Here is a 17,677-nt window from a genome sequence, read left to right on the forward strand (position 1 = left end):
TGGTCTTTGGTGGTCTTTGACAAACAAACCCGTTCAAACAGGCGCCAAGCCAATTTGGCATGCCCGCTGTCGTGTCCGCTCATAACGCCCCATAGCGCCCTGAGCAAAAATTGCAAACAGCCGTGTGAGTCACTTTCATCTGCATCCTACTATTGTCACAGCCATCTGACTGTCTCTGCGGCACCGCAATTGAACTAAACAGTTTTCATTCTCTATTGATGGACACAACATATTACCACTCAGCGCCCGGCAAGCGCTTCCCTATCTACTAACTGCTCGGAATGGACACAGCAACTCCGAAAATAGGGAGCTCCTCCACAGATGTACCAACCGCGACCCCCTCAAAATCTACAAAGACTTTGTTGCGAGACATAGCAGCGTCCACCTTGCAGGTTATTGAGGACGGACAAATCGAGGTCGATGGTCTGCTTTTCGATATCAAGAACACAGTGGAGAGCATGATCCAAGAAACACGTCTCTACGCCGCAGACGATCCTGCTGTCATGACCTGGGCTACGTCAAATCCGAATCGAACAATATCCCACCCAGGTGCATCAATCACAGTTTCAGAATGTTCGACTCTTGTGGGAGCGCGTGCGCTACACCAACTTGTATCGTCTGGCGTAACGCCCATATCAAAACAAGCCCACGAAATCCCACGAATCGGCGTGCTCAATTTTGCATCAGCGAAGAATCCAGGTGGAGGTTTTGCCAAAGGTGCACAGGCACAGGTGCGTTTATCATTTATGCCAACGCGTGCCTGTACACAGCAATTTCTAATCTGGAATCTATTCGCGTTCAAGGAGGAATCCATCGCTCGTTCTTCCACTATCCACGCTAGCCTCGTATCCGCGTCATCCCAACCATTCTTTCGTATTCACAAGAAGGATCCCAAGGGCGGATACTATAGTCACACGATACTCTACATCCCCCATGTGCTCTTCTTCCGCTCGGACTCTGGTGAATGGCTCCCTCCGATTGAAGTTGATGTGGTGTCGAGTGCAGCAGTTAACGCCGGAGTCGTCCGTCGTCGTTTTCGCATAAATCAGGATTTGGAAGCCGGAGAGGAGGACGGAAACGCGCGCGACGAAAACATGGTCGAACAGGATATTTCTGCAGCAATGAGAGAACGTATGGGGCGGATTTTATCCGTTTTTGAACGTCATAATGTTAGAAACCTGGTTCTGGGTAGCTTCGGCACTGGAGTGTTCCGCAATAAGGTGGAGGTCGTGGCAGACATTTGGAAGAATCTCCTTGTTGGAGATAATGCGCGGTTCAAACATTCATTTGACCGAGTGGTGTTTGCTGTGCTTGGGCATGCTACGTTTCAAGTCTTCCAACAAACGTTCTATGAAGGAGGGGTGGAAGTGCAGGAGACGGATTCTCAGAAATGAAAATGTTGGAATGATAGTCGGCGAGCGACTTGGTCGCTAAGTCGTTATCTTCCTCTTGTAGTTTATCTTATCATATTTTTTCTAGATTATTCTACTATAGGTTCCGTAGTTACTGTAGGTACAACCGTGTAGCTACGTCGTGAATCTACATCTTTTACCACCACTGCGCATTATACTTACAACAGGTTATGGGCCCCGAGAGGTCATAACTAAAGCTCGCTTTGTTCTAAACTCGTTCTATTCTTATCGATCTATATCTAAACTTGTACTCGACGTCAAATGGCTGACTCGACAACCGCGGAAGTCAACATCGGCGGATATCGCATCGACACACTGAAGGCCCACAATTGGATGCCGTGGAAGCGGCGCATGCTAGCAGTACTGGTGGACCTCGGACTGGAGAAATACGTGGACGGCACGTCGCTTCGACCAGGATCAGCGAAACCGAACGCACCCACGGCGGAAGAAATCGCAGCTCAGACAGCGTGGGATAAGGGAGATGCGAAAGCGCGATGCAGGATCGAACTCGCGTTAAGCGATGCGGAGATGGTACACGTCCTGGGAGCGCGCACGGCGCGCGAGATGTGGACGCAGTTGTGCACAGTGAAGGAATCCAAGGGACGACTCGGTGTTTTGGCGACACGACGAGCACTTTTCCGGGCAACCGCAGAGGAGGGATGCGACATGGCAGAGCATATCGCAAAGCTACGTCAATTCCAGGAGGAGCTGCACATCATGGGCAGCATTGTATCGGACGAAGATTTCGTCATGATTTTGCTCACCTCGTTGCCGGAATCTTGGGAGAATTATGCGTCATCCTTTTTGGGCTCGAGCGGGAATCGTCCTACGCTCACTTCGCAAGAGCTCGTTGGTGTTCTCCTTGAAGAAGCTCGTCGTCGGAAGGAGCGTGGAGGTGATGGTGCCGGAGGGACTACGCTTCAAGTTCGTGGAGGTCAAGGGTCGTCGGATGGAAAGGGTAATGGTTCGAGGGATGGCAGCGGCGGGAAGGAGTGCTATAATTGCCACAAGATGGGGCACATTTCGAAGGATTGCTGGGCGAAGGGCGGAGGTCGTGAAGGAAAGGGTCCGAGGGGGCGGAAGACGAAGAATAGAGGGCGGACGAATCAGGCTCGGGAGGACGTCAACACTACGCTCAACGATGAGGTTGCGTACCACACGTACTCGACGTCAAACTTCTCTCGTTACGACTGGCTTTACGATTCTGCAACCACCAGTCACGTTTGTCCCGTCCGTGAAGCCTTCATCGAGTATACGCCACTCGTTAATTCCTCCGTTCGTGGTGTCGGAAAGAGTCCAGCTATCATTGCAGGCCGCGGAACAGTCATCCTCAACTTCGATGTCGACGGGCAGACGATTACTCATCGTTTGAAAGACGTTTTACACATCCCTGAAGCCGAAAATGCTTTGATGTCGCTCGGAAGGTTTGAGAGGGATGGGAGGAGCTCGTCGTTTAAGAATGGGAAGGTTCTTTTGATGGATGCGAAGGATAAGGTTATTGGAAAAGGGTCGAAACGCGGTCAGATGTATATTCTTCACGCTCGCGCTCAGCTTAATTCAGGGGAACAGGTCAACTACGTCTCGCCAAAACTCACCTGGGATCAATGGCATCGTCGTTTTGGCCATATCTCAGTGTCGTCGTTGCAGAAACTCGTCCGGAACGATCTTGTCGTCGGTCTTTCCGTGGACGAAACGTCTATTCCATCCCCATCGTGCGAGGCGTGCATCCAAGCGAAGCAGACGCATAAACCTTTCCCTGGAGAAGCAGAAAATCGATCCACGGTTCCTGGAGAGCGAACCATGAGCGACGTATGGGGTCCTATCGGAACACGCTCGGTAAATGGATTTTATTACTACATTACGTTTATGGACGACGCGAAGCGATACAACGGCGTGGTTTTCTTGAAGGACAAGAAGGAGGCGGCGAAGGCGATTGAGAATCATGGGGAGCGAGTGAAGAGGAGGTTTGGGCAGTATCCGAGGTACATTCGCATGGACAATGGCAAGGAACTCGTGAACGAGCGGATTAAGAAGTGGGCGGCGGAGAGAGGCATTGAAATCGAGACGACGGCGCCATATTCCCCATCTCAGAACGGCGTCGCAGAGCGCTACAATCGTACGCTGTTGGAGCTAGCACGTGCGATGATTATTGCGAAGAATTTACCTCTCTTTCTCTGGGACGAGGCGGTCAATTACGCGAATTATTTACGCAACCGCGCGCCTACTCGAGCACTCGACGACAAGACACCATATGAAGGCTGGCACAACAAGAAACCGGATGTTTCTCACCTTCGGGAGTTCGGATGCGATGTATGGGTGTTAGACGAGACGAAGGGGCTTTCGAAGCTCAAGCCACGGTCGAAGAAGATGGTATTCGTTGGTTTTAACGAAGGCTCGAAGTCTGTGCGTTATTACGATCCCAAATCGCGCACAGTGAAGTCATCGCGAAACGTATCGTTTAACGAAAACGAAACGCCGCAGAACGTCGAAATTCCTGGATTATCGTCTGAGGGGGAGCGTAACGAATCGACAGACGTTAAATCCAGCGAAAACGAGCCAGAAACCGTCAAGAACGAACCTATTTCGTCTACAGCATCGATTCCACAGCCCAGCATACGTCGATCAGCTCGTGAACACAATTTTGTTGATTACAAGAAGGCAAACAACCCGAATGCTCGTTTACCGACTACACGATCCCAAACGACTCTAAACGCACCACAAATCGCTACAAAATCGACCGAGACCTCGAGCGCAAAGTCTACAGCAACGGAGCAAGCAAACATTGTCAAAGAACAGCTGTGGGGCGCGATTTTAGACGATTCGGAACGTGTCTTTGCCATGCGCGAATTGGACGTACCTCGGACACTTGAAGAAGCTTTGGAAAGCTGTGAGGCAGCTGCGTGGAAGGCAGCTATGGACGAAGAAATTGAGACGCTTTTACGGATGGGTACTTGGGAGATGATGAAGATTCCGGATGGAAGGAAACTGGTTGGATGCCGTTGGGTCTACGCGAAGAAACGGGACGAAAACGGGAACGTCATCAAGTACAAGGCCCGACTAGTCGTTCAGGGATGCTCTCAGAGACCTGGTACAGACTACAGCGAGGACGGAACATTCGCACCAGTCATGCGATTCGACACGCTACGCTCGCTACTCGCATATTCGGCCGTACACAATCTCAAGATGCGTCAATTCGATATAAAGGGTGCATATTTGCATGGTTACATCTCGGAGGAGATATATATGGTCCAACCACCCGGTTATGACGATGGCACTGGTCAGGCATGCCGTCTCATTCGTTCGCTTTACGGTCTCAAGCAGGCAGGAAACGTATGGAACCATGAACTCGATAACGCTCTCACTTCATTCGGTTTTACGAAACTCAAGAGCGATTACTGCTGCTACATCCGTCGAGCTGAAAACGGCGATTTTACGATTTTGGTTACCTGGGTGGACGACATAATCAGTTTCTCAACAAACGACTCGCTCAACGACCAGCTGGAGCGAGAATTAGGCTCGAAATTCGACGTTAAATCGATGGGTCAGCCCTCGATGATGCTAGGATTCAAGCTCGAGCAAAAGGACCATTACATTTCGCTCTCGCAAGCACACTACATCGACAAACTCCTCGAGAAGTTTGGTTTACAAGACGCGAACCCCGTTTCGACGCCTATGGACCCGAACGTGCGATTGGATAAGGATGAAGGTGTTCGGGAGGATGGAGACGGTCAGGGGGAGGTTAATTCGCGTTTAGGATTCAGTTATGCAACGGTCATCGGCTCGCTCATGTATCTGGCACTCGGAACTCGTCCAGACATCGCGTTTGCGGTATACAAACTCGCGCAATTCACCAGCAAGCCGAAATCGACTCATTGGACCGCTGTCAAACGTATATTTCGTTATCTGAAGGGCACGCGCAATCACAAACTTACTTACGGCGGCGATTCGCAAGTTTTGGACGTAAATCTCAATGTTTATTGCGACGCCGATTGGGCTGAAAACTACGATCGGAAATCAACTAGCGGATACGTGGTTACGATAGCAGGCGGCGCTGTGGCATGGAGCTCGAAGAAACAGAATACGGTCGCACTTTCAACCGCTGAAGCCGAATACGTTTCCACAACGCATGCGGCGAAGCAAGTCTTATGGCACCGCTCACTCTTCACGGAGCTCGGTTTCCACATTCCATCAACGTCAACCATCTTTACCGACAATACGGCAGCCATTTCGATTGCGCATCATCCAGAATTCCATGCCCGTACGAAGCACATTGACATTGCATTTCATTTCCTACGCGACTTGGTGGAGAAGAAGACGCTCGACACGGTTTACATCAACACTTCAAACAATTTGGCAGACGTTTTCACAAAGGCTTTACCTCGCGTTGCACACGATGGTTTCACGTTGCAGTTGGGAGTTTTGGCCGACTAAGGGGGAGTGTTGGAATGATAGTCGGCGAGCGACTTGGTCGCTAAGTCGTTATCTTCCTCTTGTAGTTTATCTTATCATATTTTTTCTAGATTATTCTACTATAGGTTCCGTAGTTACTGTAGGTACAACCGTGTAGCTACGTCGTGAATCTACATCTTTTACCACCACTGCGCATTATACTTACAACAGAAAATATAGCACGACATGATTCAATATGCCTCACGCTAGTGCTGGAAGTGCCATTGCCAGCGAATCACCTCATTATCATTCCAACGGCAAATTTTTACGCACTACTGTACATTGCGATATACTATGTTCGTTAATAAAGGTTCGACGCTAAATACTATCACCAAGATCGACTAGGTTTTGTTACAGTCGCCGTGGGGACCTGCCACCCCTCCCCGAACGTTCTGTGTAAAACACTCTCGACACTCAACACCCGCGACAAATGACATGGTGTAGATTGAACAGGAACCATTGTCTTCCACCAATCGGTTTCCGCCGCACGATTATCGTTAAAAAGTCTCGTTGGGTCGCGAGGGTCACGCCCGAGCCCATTCCACCAATTCCTCGCAGCCTCTCTCGCCTCATGCCCGCTAAGCCACCACTGATAATAGACCTGTTCGTCCCCACATTCACCTAGATACCCTTTCACTTGCGCTCCGCTGGCTTGATTAAGATTGATCTTCCAGTTGATATTGAACAGACTGTGTATCAGCCCTTTGGGCTTGTTCTTGGTACCAAGATTCACCTCTGGGTCGCTGGGCCACACTGTGATAAACCTCTCTGGGTACATCATCAGTAGCGTGTTTACTATCCCCATACGATGCGAAGGCAACCGGGCTCGTGGAAGTGCAGAGGCAAAACCAAGTTGAATGAAGTAGTCGTGGTACGCATAGAACGACTTTGAAAGCCACTTGATAGACCGGGGAGGACCTCCGAAAAACGAACCTGAATTTATGAACGTGGGATGGGAAAACATTTTGGTCAGATTAGTTAATAGGCGAGCGAGAAACGTATTGGATAAATAAAACAGACCTTGAGTGAAATTCGTTTCAATGGGACCCATATCCTCCGTCCAATCGTGCATATCCGGTGGAGGCGCTTGGTCGATAGGGAAGAAGAGTAGGTCCTCCTTAGGACTCCCGGTCAGCAGGCTCCCTTCTTTCCAAACTGTCTCCACGCGGGCAGGGCCGGGGAAAGAGACGTAAGATTGATCATCGTTGAAAACTGTAAGGTCCACCCAAAAGATGTAGTCGTAGTCGTTATCGGAATAATTTTCCTCGCCGCCGCGCGAAGATTGGATCGCATGCTCTAGAAAGAACATTTTTGCATTTCTCAAAGCCAATGTTTTAGGACTATGGACAATGTCCGCTTCGTCCCCCTCGTTAGTAGTATCGATATTCCGCGCTGCGTTTCGCATCCGGCTGTAAACCAGCTCCCTGCCTTTGAGTGGCGGGATGTCAAATGGTGACATGAATGAAGTATCAACCATCAAGTTAGAAGCGGCATCGCTACCGTGAGCAGCACGGACCGCAGGTGCCAGGTCGGGGGTGGTATAGAAATAGACGTCGTTGGTAATAGAACCGAGGAAGCGCGGGAGGTATTCGAAATATTGATGAGAAGCATTAGAAACGGATGATCTTGCGGTCGGGAAGTCAAATAGGGCGGAAACCAGGAGAATACGAGGTGGGTTAAGAATCGCGTCTTCCTCCTCCTGAGCTTCGGACTCTGACTTGAGAAAAATGTGGCCGACGTCTTTGGAATCTGAATCTGAAGGGGAGGATGAAAGGGCTAAAGTTCGCGGGCCCCAATACTGTGAGATTACGACAATGTTTGTGATAATGAAGAGGGCAATGCATGTAATCGTGTTGCGCTGCAAAGGCGAAAGTCGTAGTATGCGTGCCATTGGTGGCAAAAGTATGAGCACACGGCCAAAAAGACCTGCTTGCTCTTATAAAGGCGGAAGCGGGAATCGGAGGGCGATAACCAGATTCAAAATCCAAGAGTGCCCTTTCACGATTGATATGAATCGATGGTGAACCAACTATATTGGGTAGACCTGTCCTGGAAAGGCAACACAAGCAGGGAGGGAACCAGGGAAGGAGAGAAACAAGCCCTGCAGTAAACGGTGTAGTTGCAATCGTAGTCGTCGAGAAACGAGGCGAATCAAATCAGAATGCCCAAGCCAGATAGATACAGGCTACTTGTCACTGTCAACAAAGTCAACCACAGAGTACTGATTCAACTGTGTACACCTTTAGAACAGCTTGAAAGAGATATGCGGCATGGAGGTACAGTGGGTGGTATCAAGGGTTCAGCTAATTTATAGCAAGCACCGTACACGGATGTGGATGACATGTTTTGATGGTCGGCGTTCGTGCGTCGATTGCTGATTCTAATCGAGACTGGACAGATTAAGCAGCCTATCTGTCACCTTCGCGATAAAGGTGTTCAGACGTTCCGTAACTGTACAATAAAGGCATGTTAGAAACAGATAAAAACCAGTTTGCATTGACATACTCACGGTGGCGATCTTATCCACGCGCCACTTCTCGGGTCCACTCACATCCTCGCCGATGGTGCCTCTGACGGATAACAATGAGCTATGGCTTCATTGCTTTTATTATCTCCACGTCGTTAACACCCTTCGCAGATAGGTAACCCTTTCAAACGAAATAATTTTGAAGTTGTAAAGTATGAATGTCGCATATCATGCCATCAACCATCGACGTGAGTTGTTAAAACTCTTTATATGTGTTGAGCGTCTCATCACAAGAATTTGCTGCGTTTCTTGGTACTGCGAGTGAAGCATGAGCGAACTTGGAGCATGCGAGAGCGGATGAGTCGGAATGACAAGCTTGCAAATTACATGCCTGACAAACACCTCCGTCGGAGTTTGAAAATAGAGCATATTTAATTGCGTCATGCATGAGCGCAATGTCGCATTTCAACATTTTTCATGCTTCCGGAGCCTACCAATATTCTTATAATTATTCCCGGCTTTGCTCTCGAACTTCGTCTATATAATGATGCAAAAGGCATCATCGTACTGGTGATGGGTAAATACTTCCAACTTCATCGGCGAGAGTACTAATTTCACCTTTGGTGGGGCGTCAGTTGCCACCCGTGCCGATTTCGGCGCTGTATTCAAGTTTTATCTTGAATCCCATGGACCGAGTCACTCTAACCTAATACTTCGTAACGGAGCACTCTTTCAGGATGCCTCCCACTTGCATTCAAGATTTGGCTTTGGAATTAGTTCAAGAAATTGTGGTGAGAGTGAGTACTGTTCCTCGGGACTACGTTTTCTTCATCGTTGAACATTCCTTTGACAGGCATGCCAATGTTGGGACGATAGCCTATCAAAAGAAAGTCTTAAACAGCTAAGGCTGGTGTCCTGGCAATTTCGAGAGGCAGCAACCACTTTTCTGTTTTCGGAGCTTAAGTTCAACTTTTCCAAGCGCCAAATGGAAGATGTTCTGACACAGCTTGACCACATTGCGCAACAAAAGACGGAGATTCGCCACTGCGTCAGAATTCTTGTAATCGAGTCAACGAACCTCCAGCTTTCCGGATCAACTAGTCAAGGGACATATGTGAATTTGTTGAACCATGCCATACGATCGTTGCTCGAGGTCAGATCTATCCGGTAGGGTATGAGTTTCCTTATCATATGTCAAAATTAATGAACATTCTTAGGTGGACTATCTCCGCTCTCGAAGGGTTCTACAGTGTATTGGAGGGGATTATGGACCTACCGCATGTTCAAGAGCTTTACTTCGACTTCTCCAAACTACCGTTACGGTGGCAAACTCCTGAAATGATACCGCTTCGTCAATTTAAATCGACTCAGCTGCAATCGTTTGGTTTTTTGGCGCGTGATGCAAATGCGCTACTGGCGCAGGGTTTGATAAACCAACTTCAGAAAATCATGCCCACAGCATCATTATCGAGGCTGGATATCGGATTTACAGATTCTGAATCCTCAAAGAATGCAGAATTAATGAATCAGTTTTTCAAAGCGCTCCCAAAAAACACACCTCTCAGGATCAAATACTTACGAGTACATGGATGGAAACTTGCGCTAAATTCACTTACGATGCCACATCTACGCCAGATGTCATTTCTCGACCTGTCGCACGGAAGTGAACCCTTCTCGCAGTCTCAAATTTGGTCAAGCATCCTCAATAACGGAATACAACTGAGGAAGATTGTCGGTGCTATAACCAGTTCGTTAAACCTGTATCTGCAGTCTTATGCAGGTCTGGAGCAGATCACTGTTATTATCCCCCGACCCAATTCGCTCGACGTTTTGGCATTTTACCATGAATTATGCCAAAACTCTCTACCTATTCATGCTAGCACTTTGAAATACTTCAAAGTGGTTAATACAAATACGCAAGGGCACTGCGTTCTCGACGATATGAACGCTATTTCGGTTTGCGAAAAATTGGAGCATCTCACCGTTACTATTATGGCTGGCCACATAGATGATCTTGTGAGCTTTTACATCAAATACTAGTATATCGAGTGGAAAGGATACGCTAACCAAACCGCTTTGTGTTCAGTATGATATTCTTCACACAGCAGTCGCTATGCCATATCTACGTATACTTGAAGTTGGATATGGTTCTGTTTCTGACTATCGCCCTCCTTCGGAAGCACATAGGATAGTACCAATGATCTGTCGCGCGCTCGAGAAGACGTTTGGCAATTCTTCAAGGTCATTTCCTGTCATAGTTTTCGGGGAGAAACGATACACCCCAAGGCAAGTTGCGCAAGATTCGCTTGAGCGACACGGTTCCAGAGGGTCTACGTGAGTCGTGTAATTACATCTCTTAATATGATAAAAACGCCACCTTTATGAGTCAATACCAAAGGGAGTTCGGCAAAGACCAAAAATAGATTTGTTTTGGCAGTTACCGAAACGGCATCTCGGCATTTCTGTATTGTTCACTTCCGAACGGCTGCCGGCGTGATTGAGAAAACCCAAGTGCATTTTCTCTGTCAACTTTCCGCTTTACTCAACGACTCAGTGTCACGACTCACAAGCACCTATGAGCGAGGATAAAGATTCAGTGCAACAATACACCAGTTGCAGGTCCGCTGTTTCAACGATCGCCGTTTTTGCCGTGATAATACTAATACTACTGTGTAAACGTAAAGAAAGCACCCAATCACCCGACCTTGACTGTTCATTGACATAAATACCTCATAATTACCTCGTTGAGCCGGCATGGACCAGAAATTCTATCATGCGTCCTCTTCTGCTTCTCCGCATCATCCCGACGATCTATGAATCAGTTATAGAACGGTTACCAGTTGAAAGGGGACACATATGGTTGGGAGTCATCCCTCATTCCTCCGACGTCGCGTCTATCGATCAGCACTGACAATTTGAAAACTATCGTTCTCAATAATCTGTACAGAATGCTCGAGATTAATCCATCCGTTGAGGCCTCTAATTCAACAAGAAGATCTATGATGCCTGACGAACGCGACCCACTACTGGAGAATTCGAAACCCCTATCTGTTTCAAAAGCACAAAAACGAACGGGACGATTGCAGTTCTTCGCTTTATGCATTTCAATTTTTGTGGTTGGATGGAATGACGGCTCCCTTGGCCCACTTCTTCCAAGGATCATGCAATATTATGAGGTTGGCTTACGTTGCTTAAGGAGTGTATGTTCTTCTCTGCTATCTCGATGGTCAACAGGTGAACTACGGAACTGTGTCCTGGATATTTGTCGTTTCATGCATGGTTTGTTATACACACCATTTCCGCTAAATTTACTGTTAAATCTCTATTGCTTTCTTCTCAGGGAGTAATATTTGGGGCACTAGCAGCGATGCCTCTGAACGACAAATTGGGTTACGGCAAGGTACAAACCTGTTTCTAACGTTCGTGTATTTTCCATGGCTTACTTCCTTGGACGTAGACAGTTGCATTGGGATCAATGATCCAATCGTTCGCATTTCTTAGTCAATCACTCGGGCATACCCTCGCTTTCCCCGCGTTTGTAGCATCTTTCTTCTTGTGCGGGGTTGGGTTGGCCATACAGGCACGTAGACACTTAGAAAATATTCCATCTGGAAATTAGAACTGAAGGATAACGGTTTCCGGGCACCTCTTATTGATAACAACCTAACACGATTCCCTACCATTAGGACGCTCAGGCTAACACTTACACTGCAGTGCTCAAGCAAAGTGGAGAACTCAAGATGGGCCTATTACAAGCTGCATACGGTTAGTCCACTATCCTCTACTTCCACTTACTCCATTCACGAACCGCGTATAGGTCTCGGCACTCTTCTTTCCCCTGTGTGCGCAACGCGATTCTCGCAAGCTTCAAATACTATCCCTTGGTCGTTCCATTACCTTGTATCTTTTGCCTTTTCTATCGTGAACATAGTGACTTTGGTTCGCGTGTTCCGAAATAAAACTCAGGATGGTATGCATTTGTTGTTGATACCTTATCAATGATGTCAAGCGTCACACTGAGTTATTATGTAGAATGTTTAAGCGATGCAGGGGAGAGTGTACCGGTAAAAAGAAATGGTGTTACCTGCACTGAAAACGGGAATAGCAAGTACGCCCAAATTTTCCGCCTGAAAGCAGTTCACCTCCTTGCGCTCTTTTTGGTTTTGTATAACGGCGTCCTTTTTACAATGGGAGGTACGACTTGAGTTTGAATTGGGCCTTTGGCTTCGCACTCACATTTGAGAATTAAGGATGGATTGTAACATTCATCATCGTAGCTCGAGGGGGTGGATTGGAATCAGGCTATATCGCAGCGGGATTTTTTGCAGGTCAGTGTCCAACTTGCATTCCGTCTTTTTAATGCATGAAATATTCGATGGTGTAGGTTTCACAATGGCGCGAATTGTTTGGATCCCGTTGAATAAAAAGGTATCTCACCTGAAGGTTGTTTCAACTGTCTACTCACTTGGAAACTGTCGAAGCTCGGAGAAGTCCGTGCGGTGTACCTATACATCACGTTCATGTTCATGTGGGTATCTTACCACCACTACGAGCTTCTGAAGTAAATCATTACTACACTTAGTTTTCAACTCGTATTTACCTTCAATTCTTCCTCGGAGTTGAATGGCTTGTTGGTGTGCATAATCGGATTACTTCTGGGTCCTCTCTATCCTATTGCAATTCGGCATGCAGCGCGAGTGATACCTCGCAGTCTTGTTACGGGTGTGATAGGTTGGATTGCGGCCTGTGGGGCGGCGGGGAGTGCATTGTTACCATTCCTGACCGGGAGGATGGCCCTAAGGTGGGGCATAGAAATTTTGATGCCCTGGTATGTTATTCATGCATAAGTACTCCTCTATCTGTCACGGTCTGATTATGAATCAGTTTATTGGTGGTAATGGCTTGCATGGGCGCCGTCTGGATCGCAGTGCCAACTCAATCAGCGGAGGACCCAGAAACATGATACAGAGACGCATATCCAGAACCCAGAAGAGATGAAATTGTTCGTTGTCTCATGGGGTCTGTGGCAAGTAAATTTGAGGAATGAATTGCAGGGGCAAGATGGATTTACCTTTAAATCTCGGCATGCTTTCTGGTTGCCACCAGCAGCTAGTTGTCGATGTCTTGAAATCGAACTTCTTCGCGCAGAGCCTGTAAAATCGTTTGATTCTCTTCATTTTCATGAAATTGAGTCCCATAACATTTCAATTTCCAAAGGATCAGCCCAGATCAGCCATATTGTCTCTTAAAAACTCGAAAAAGAAAACAATAAGTAAATGCTAACACGATATAAGGAAACAGGTTTTAACCAGGACAAATTGGTATTGCACGATATCGCCAGGGTCAAGAAGCACCCATCGACGGATAAGTTAGTAAAATACGGTAGGGCACTGGGCAGATGACTCCGATCTAAGTGGCGTTGTCATGATGTCGGCTTACTAGGAGCTGAAGGATGACCGTTCGGATGGCCATTTTGAATGATATTGCTCTGAGAGGGCTGGCCTGGATATGGTGCGTCTCGAAGATAGCCATTTCTCTCTTCATGGGCCACGATTCTGTCGTGCGCCTGTGGTGGATAGGCGTGACCTTAAGGTGGGTCAACGAGCATTAATAAATGCATTGACTATGAATATCAATACAGACTCACTTCCTTGGGTGAAACTTTCACCATTGCGGCCATTAGGCGACATGCTCGTGTGCTGTGTTGGCTGCGCATTAGTGTGCAGGTCCATTTCTTTTAATCGACTTTCACGTTCTACACTGGCGGCAAATTCTTCATCATCGTCGTCTTGCTTTCTGCGTGGACAACAAGGCCCTACAAAAGAGTGTTAATAGGTAACCATAATGTATATCCACAGGAATTTGATTACAAAAAAGACACCCTCTCCCACAAACAGCTATGTGTCGGTGTATTAGGATTTAGGCTGGCAGCGATACAGTGAAATGCTTACAAAAACATGCGCAGCATAAGCAACAGACGCCACAGCAGTCAGCAAAGTCCGCCATGATCCAGCGAAAGTGTGATATTTGTATGAGAGGAGGGAACTATGCAATGCAGTTTTGGAAAATGAAGGCGCGAGCCAACTTCTGTGCGAGAAGTTGGGGTTGTTCAAATAGGCACTTTGCTGTGAACTTAAATGAGCATAGTAGGTCACATAACGCGTCCATGGCGCCGTTGCCTCTAGCACAGCCTTTGCTGCTTGTAGAAGAAAGTCAAATACTCATTTGATATCGAGGTGGTGGTATAAATCGAGGGAGTAAACGTCTTAGAATGGGCATCGGAACAGAGAGCTGATTCTCGGATCAGAACACATTTAGCCGAGTGATTATGGCAACGCAGTTGAGATATCGTTGCCTAGTCGGTGCTTTCTACTTTCTTAATGATGTTGTAGTGTTGTGCAGACTCTTGCAGTACTACGTACTTCATATTGGCTGGTACTTCCTGTTTCCTGATTTCTGCTTCGAAAATAATTCATAGCATTGATACATTCTTGTTTTTTGCCAGTCCTGCCATGAATTACGGGGAAAGTTTTGGCACCGTGTTAGGCAGGAAATATGTGATTGTCACTACAGTTCAAAGGATTTACCTGGGGAAAACGTTCTTGGCGATCACTAACCGAGTTCAGCGTGCCAACTAGACAACAACACTCCTTCATCAGGAATTTATACGCTCATATTAGCGTTTCAGGGAAGCAAGAAATGTCCATTTATATATAACACAGTGACAACAAGAAAACACAGAAGAAATAGTAGATATGCATTTTAGAGGTGAGATAATAGAGATTCGAGGATAAAGAACAAGTGGACGAGGGCGCTGTCAATGCCGTCAGTTTCCATTGTTATTGATATCGCTGTCAACTGCTCTATTCTCTTCAGATCAACCTGATCTTCTCATTCATAACCGGAAGAATGGCAGTCTGTGGAAAACAACCCAAAAATAATGTAAGCAAGACCATAAATTAATTTTGCTGGATCCTGCCAGCTTCATCTTGGATGGACTACAGCTCTGACGTGTTCAAAGAATCCACACCGGATTTTCAGGATAATAATCCACGCCGGCAAATGAATGCTCTCCGAACGAATCATTGAGAGTAGATATAGGAATATCCCTCTGATTTCTCGTCGAATACACCACAGAGCCATAGTCCGCGAAAACGACCTGACTCACCTCGGAACCAAGGAGCCTGAGACGACGCTTCTCAGCGCGGCGTTTCTTCACAGCCAAAGCGGCACTGAACAGCAACCCGCCGAGCGCGATGCAGGCTACGACGTAAGTGAAAGCGTGGTCGGAGAACGCGGGGACGGAAAGGATATCCATGGACGGGGACTTGATTCCGCAAACTTCCATCCACTGCTTGTTGCTGGTAATGGCACCACCCTGATTAATTACTCTATAAGAACATGTCTTATGTAAGGTAGACAGGAATACGCACCTCAGCGCGGTAGACAAATTCTGTGAATGGGATATCAGCGTTGTGGCCAAAAACGTGGACATCTTCAAATCCATGGGAGGTTCCGTTCTTGAATCGGATGCGGAGGAAGTCGCGGACATCTGGGGGCGATCCACGGCGGAGCTCGATGGCGAGGGCAGATGCGTAATCGGCTGTAACAACAAATGTATGAATAAATGTATCAAATATGAAAGAAATCAGTGCTTACGGAATCCTGAAAGGTCAGGACGGTCCTTGGTGATGCCGGTTTGTTGGAAAAGAGAAAGGAATGGCTGATAGGTCGTCTCAACTAACATGAATTGGAGTGGGTCACCATTGAAAGCAATGCGTTCCAAAGACTCGAGAACGGTGTGGAGAAGAGTGCGACCAGCAACTACAGCAATATTTTAAGAGTGTTATCATGTGAATGTTTCTTCAAAACTTACTGTTTCCAATGCCAGCAATGTCATTGTCGCTGAAGACGCTGTGCTCGTGATAGTTGGCCCAGTGGCGCGCCTGCTCAAGGAAAGTGGGAGGGAGACGGTGGGCATAGGTTTTGTTGTGAGTAAGCTCTGAGTTGATAAAATCGTAGATCTGGGGGAAATGATTAATCATCTCATAGGTAACAGGTGGCGCGATTGCCATCACTTACATTCCACTACATGAGATATGTAATCAGTAATGGCCTATAGAAGAAAAGGAAGCAACATACGGCGTTCTGCAGGGTAGTTGGGCGACCAAAGACGTAGTCCCTTACGGCATTGAAGAAAGATGACGCCTCCTGGGATTTGGTCTTGAAGTCATCAGAACCATAGACAGCTTTGGTGTGCTTTTCAAAGTTCTATGAGCGCTTGTGTGATGAGCTATGATCAAATCTATCAATATATCAGACGACGAACGGGGCAGTTGGTCCAGCTTTCAAGCGAACGATCATTGCCAGGCTCAACAGTCTCAACTGAGGAATGTCAAAAACATGAGTTGCAAGTATTTACATTTTAAATGAATTTACGCACCAGGGACGTATTGGTAACCTCCGAGAGGAGCAACGATGGTGGTTTCATTGGCAAGAACAATTTTGTTGTTTGGGTTGGGAGGGAAGAGCCCTTGGAGGAGGGCAATGGCAGAATCAAAGACGACGGTGCCTTCGACACCAGCTTTGACACGGACTTTCACTTCGTTGTTGTCGACGAGGTCAGAACGAATTCCTTCAATGTAGGAAGGAGAGGAACTGTCGAAGTAGGTCGACCGGATGAGGGAGCCAAGGCTGTGGGATTGGACCTATATCAACGCGCAATCAGAAAAAAGAAAGTAGATAGGTAACGAGGCAACATGCCTCGCCGAGAGCAGTGGTCTCCGTGTTAGATCCAGCATATGTCAACGGGTCTTGATAGTAGTTGTAGCGATCTCCATTTCGGGCGATGACAATTACACCAAGAACCTTTGAAAGCAACATTTTAAATTGTTAGAGATGCAAATGGGAGGAATGGGTTGTAGTCCAAATCCCTGTGTGGGTCCTGTCTTTTAAGGTAGAGAAACGCCTTTGTTCCTCTCGCTGACCAAACAAATGGTCCGAGCCAGGCAGTTTGAGCGTGGCGACGGGCATGCACATATTCCGACACATTGTTGTGATAGCGTTGGTGATGCAAGTAGGCCAGCAGGCTTCGAACTTCAACATGTTACAATTTCTACACACGTGTAATGTGGTAAGATAATCAGCTGGAGCTTATATGGATCCTTATGCTTACAAAATGAACAATCCTCTATTCGAACAACGCGTACACAAGGGGAGCAGAAACACGAGTTGAATGGTTCGGAAATTCTGTAACACCTGTAATGAAAACTGTCATCGAAGTGTGCATATATGGAGGGGTGCACGTACCAAAGGGCAGATTATACCCCATTCAGAACCCATTTCTCTT

At 47.2% G+C, this 17,677-nt stretch overlaps 5 protein-coding genes across 5 annotated transcripts; 2 read left to right on the top strand and 3 right to left on the bottom strand.

Annotated features, from left to right (window-relative positions):
* Nucleotides 1-281: 281 nt before the first annotated feature.
* JR316_0002673 (uncharacterized protein) lies at nucleotides 282-1,394 on the top strand (the record flags this gene model as incomplete). The annotated part of the gene is made up of 2 exons (XM_047888460.1): nucleotides 282-731; nucleotides 804-1,394. 2 exons carry the CDS (start codon nucleotides 282-284, stop codon nucleotides 1,392-1,394), a joined length of 1,041 nt encoding a protein of 346 aa, XP_047753383.1.
* Nucleotides 1,395-6,189: 4,795 nt separating this feature from the next.
* JR316_0002674 (uncharacterized protein) lies at nucleotides 6,190-7,752 on the bottom strand (the record flags this gene model as incomplete). Its single annotated transcript, XM_047888461.1, has 2 exons — nucleotides 6,190-6,794; nucleotides 6,882-7,752. The coding sequence occupies 2 exons, from the start codon at nucleotides 7,750-7,752 to the stop codon at nucleotides 6,190-6,192; spliced, it is 1,476 nt and encodes a 491-aa protein (XP_047753384.1).
* A 1,313-nt stretch (nucleotides 7,753-9,065) lies between these two features.
* On the top strand, nucleotides 9,066-10,368 carry JR316_0002675 (uncharacterized protein; the record flags this gene model as incomplete). Its single annotated transcript, XM_047888462.1, has 3 exons — nucleotides 9,066-9,125; nucleotides 9,182-9,495; nucleotides 9,546-10,368. The coding sequence occupies 3 exons, from the start codon at nucleotides 9,066-9,068 to the stop codon at nucleotides 10,366-10,368; spliced, it is 1,197 nt and encodes a 398-aa protein (XP_047753385.1).
* A 3,382-nt stretch (nucleotides 10,369-13,750) lies between these two features.
* On the bottom strand, nucleotides 13,751-14,060 carry JR316_0002676 (uncharacterized protein; the record flags this gene model as incomplete). The annotated part of the gene is made up of 2 exons (XM_047888463.1): nucleotides 13,751-13,914; nucleotides 13,976-14,060. 2 exons carry the CDS (start codon nucleotides 14,058-14,060, stop codon nucleotides 13,751-13,753), a joined length of 249 nt encoding a protein of 82 aa, XP_047753386.1.
* Nucleotides 14,061-15,343: 1,283 nt separating this feature from the next.
* On the bottom strand, nucleotides 15,344-17,211 carry JR316_0002677 (uncharacterized protein; the record flags this gene model as incomplete). The annotated part of the gene is made up of 8 exons (XM_047888464.1): nucleotides 15,344-15,706; nucleotides 15,762-15,931; nucleotides 15,988-16,152; nucleotides 16,205-16,352; nucleotides 16,471-16,599; nucleotides 16,658-16,713; nucleotides 16,772-17,036; nucleotides 17,092-17,211. The coding sequence occupies 8 exons, from the start codon at nucleotides 17,209-17,211 to the stop codon at nucleotides 15,344-15,346; spliced, it is 1,416 nt and encodes a 471-aa protein (XP_047753387.1).
* Between the last annotated feature and the right edge of the window lie 466 nt (nucleotides 17,212-17,677).

This window comes from Psilocybe cubensis, chromosome 2, assembly GCF_017499595.1.
Source record: "Psilocybe cubensis strain MGC-MH-2018 chromosome 2, whole genome shotgun sequence".
NCBI classification, from domain to species: Eukaryota; Fungi; Basidiomycota; class Agaricomycetes; order Agaricales; family Agrocybaceae; genus Psilocybe; species Psilocybe cubensis.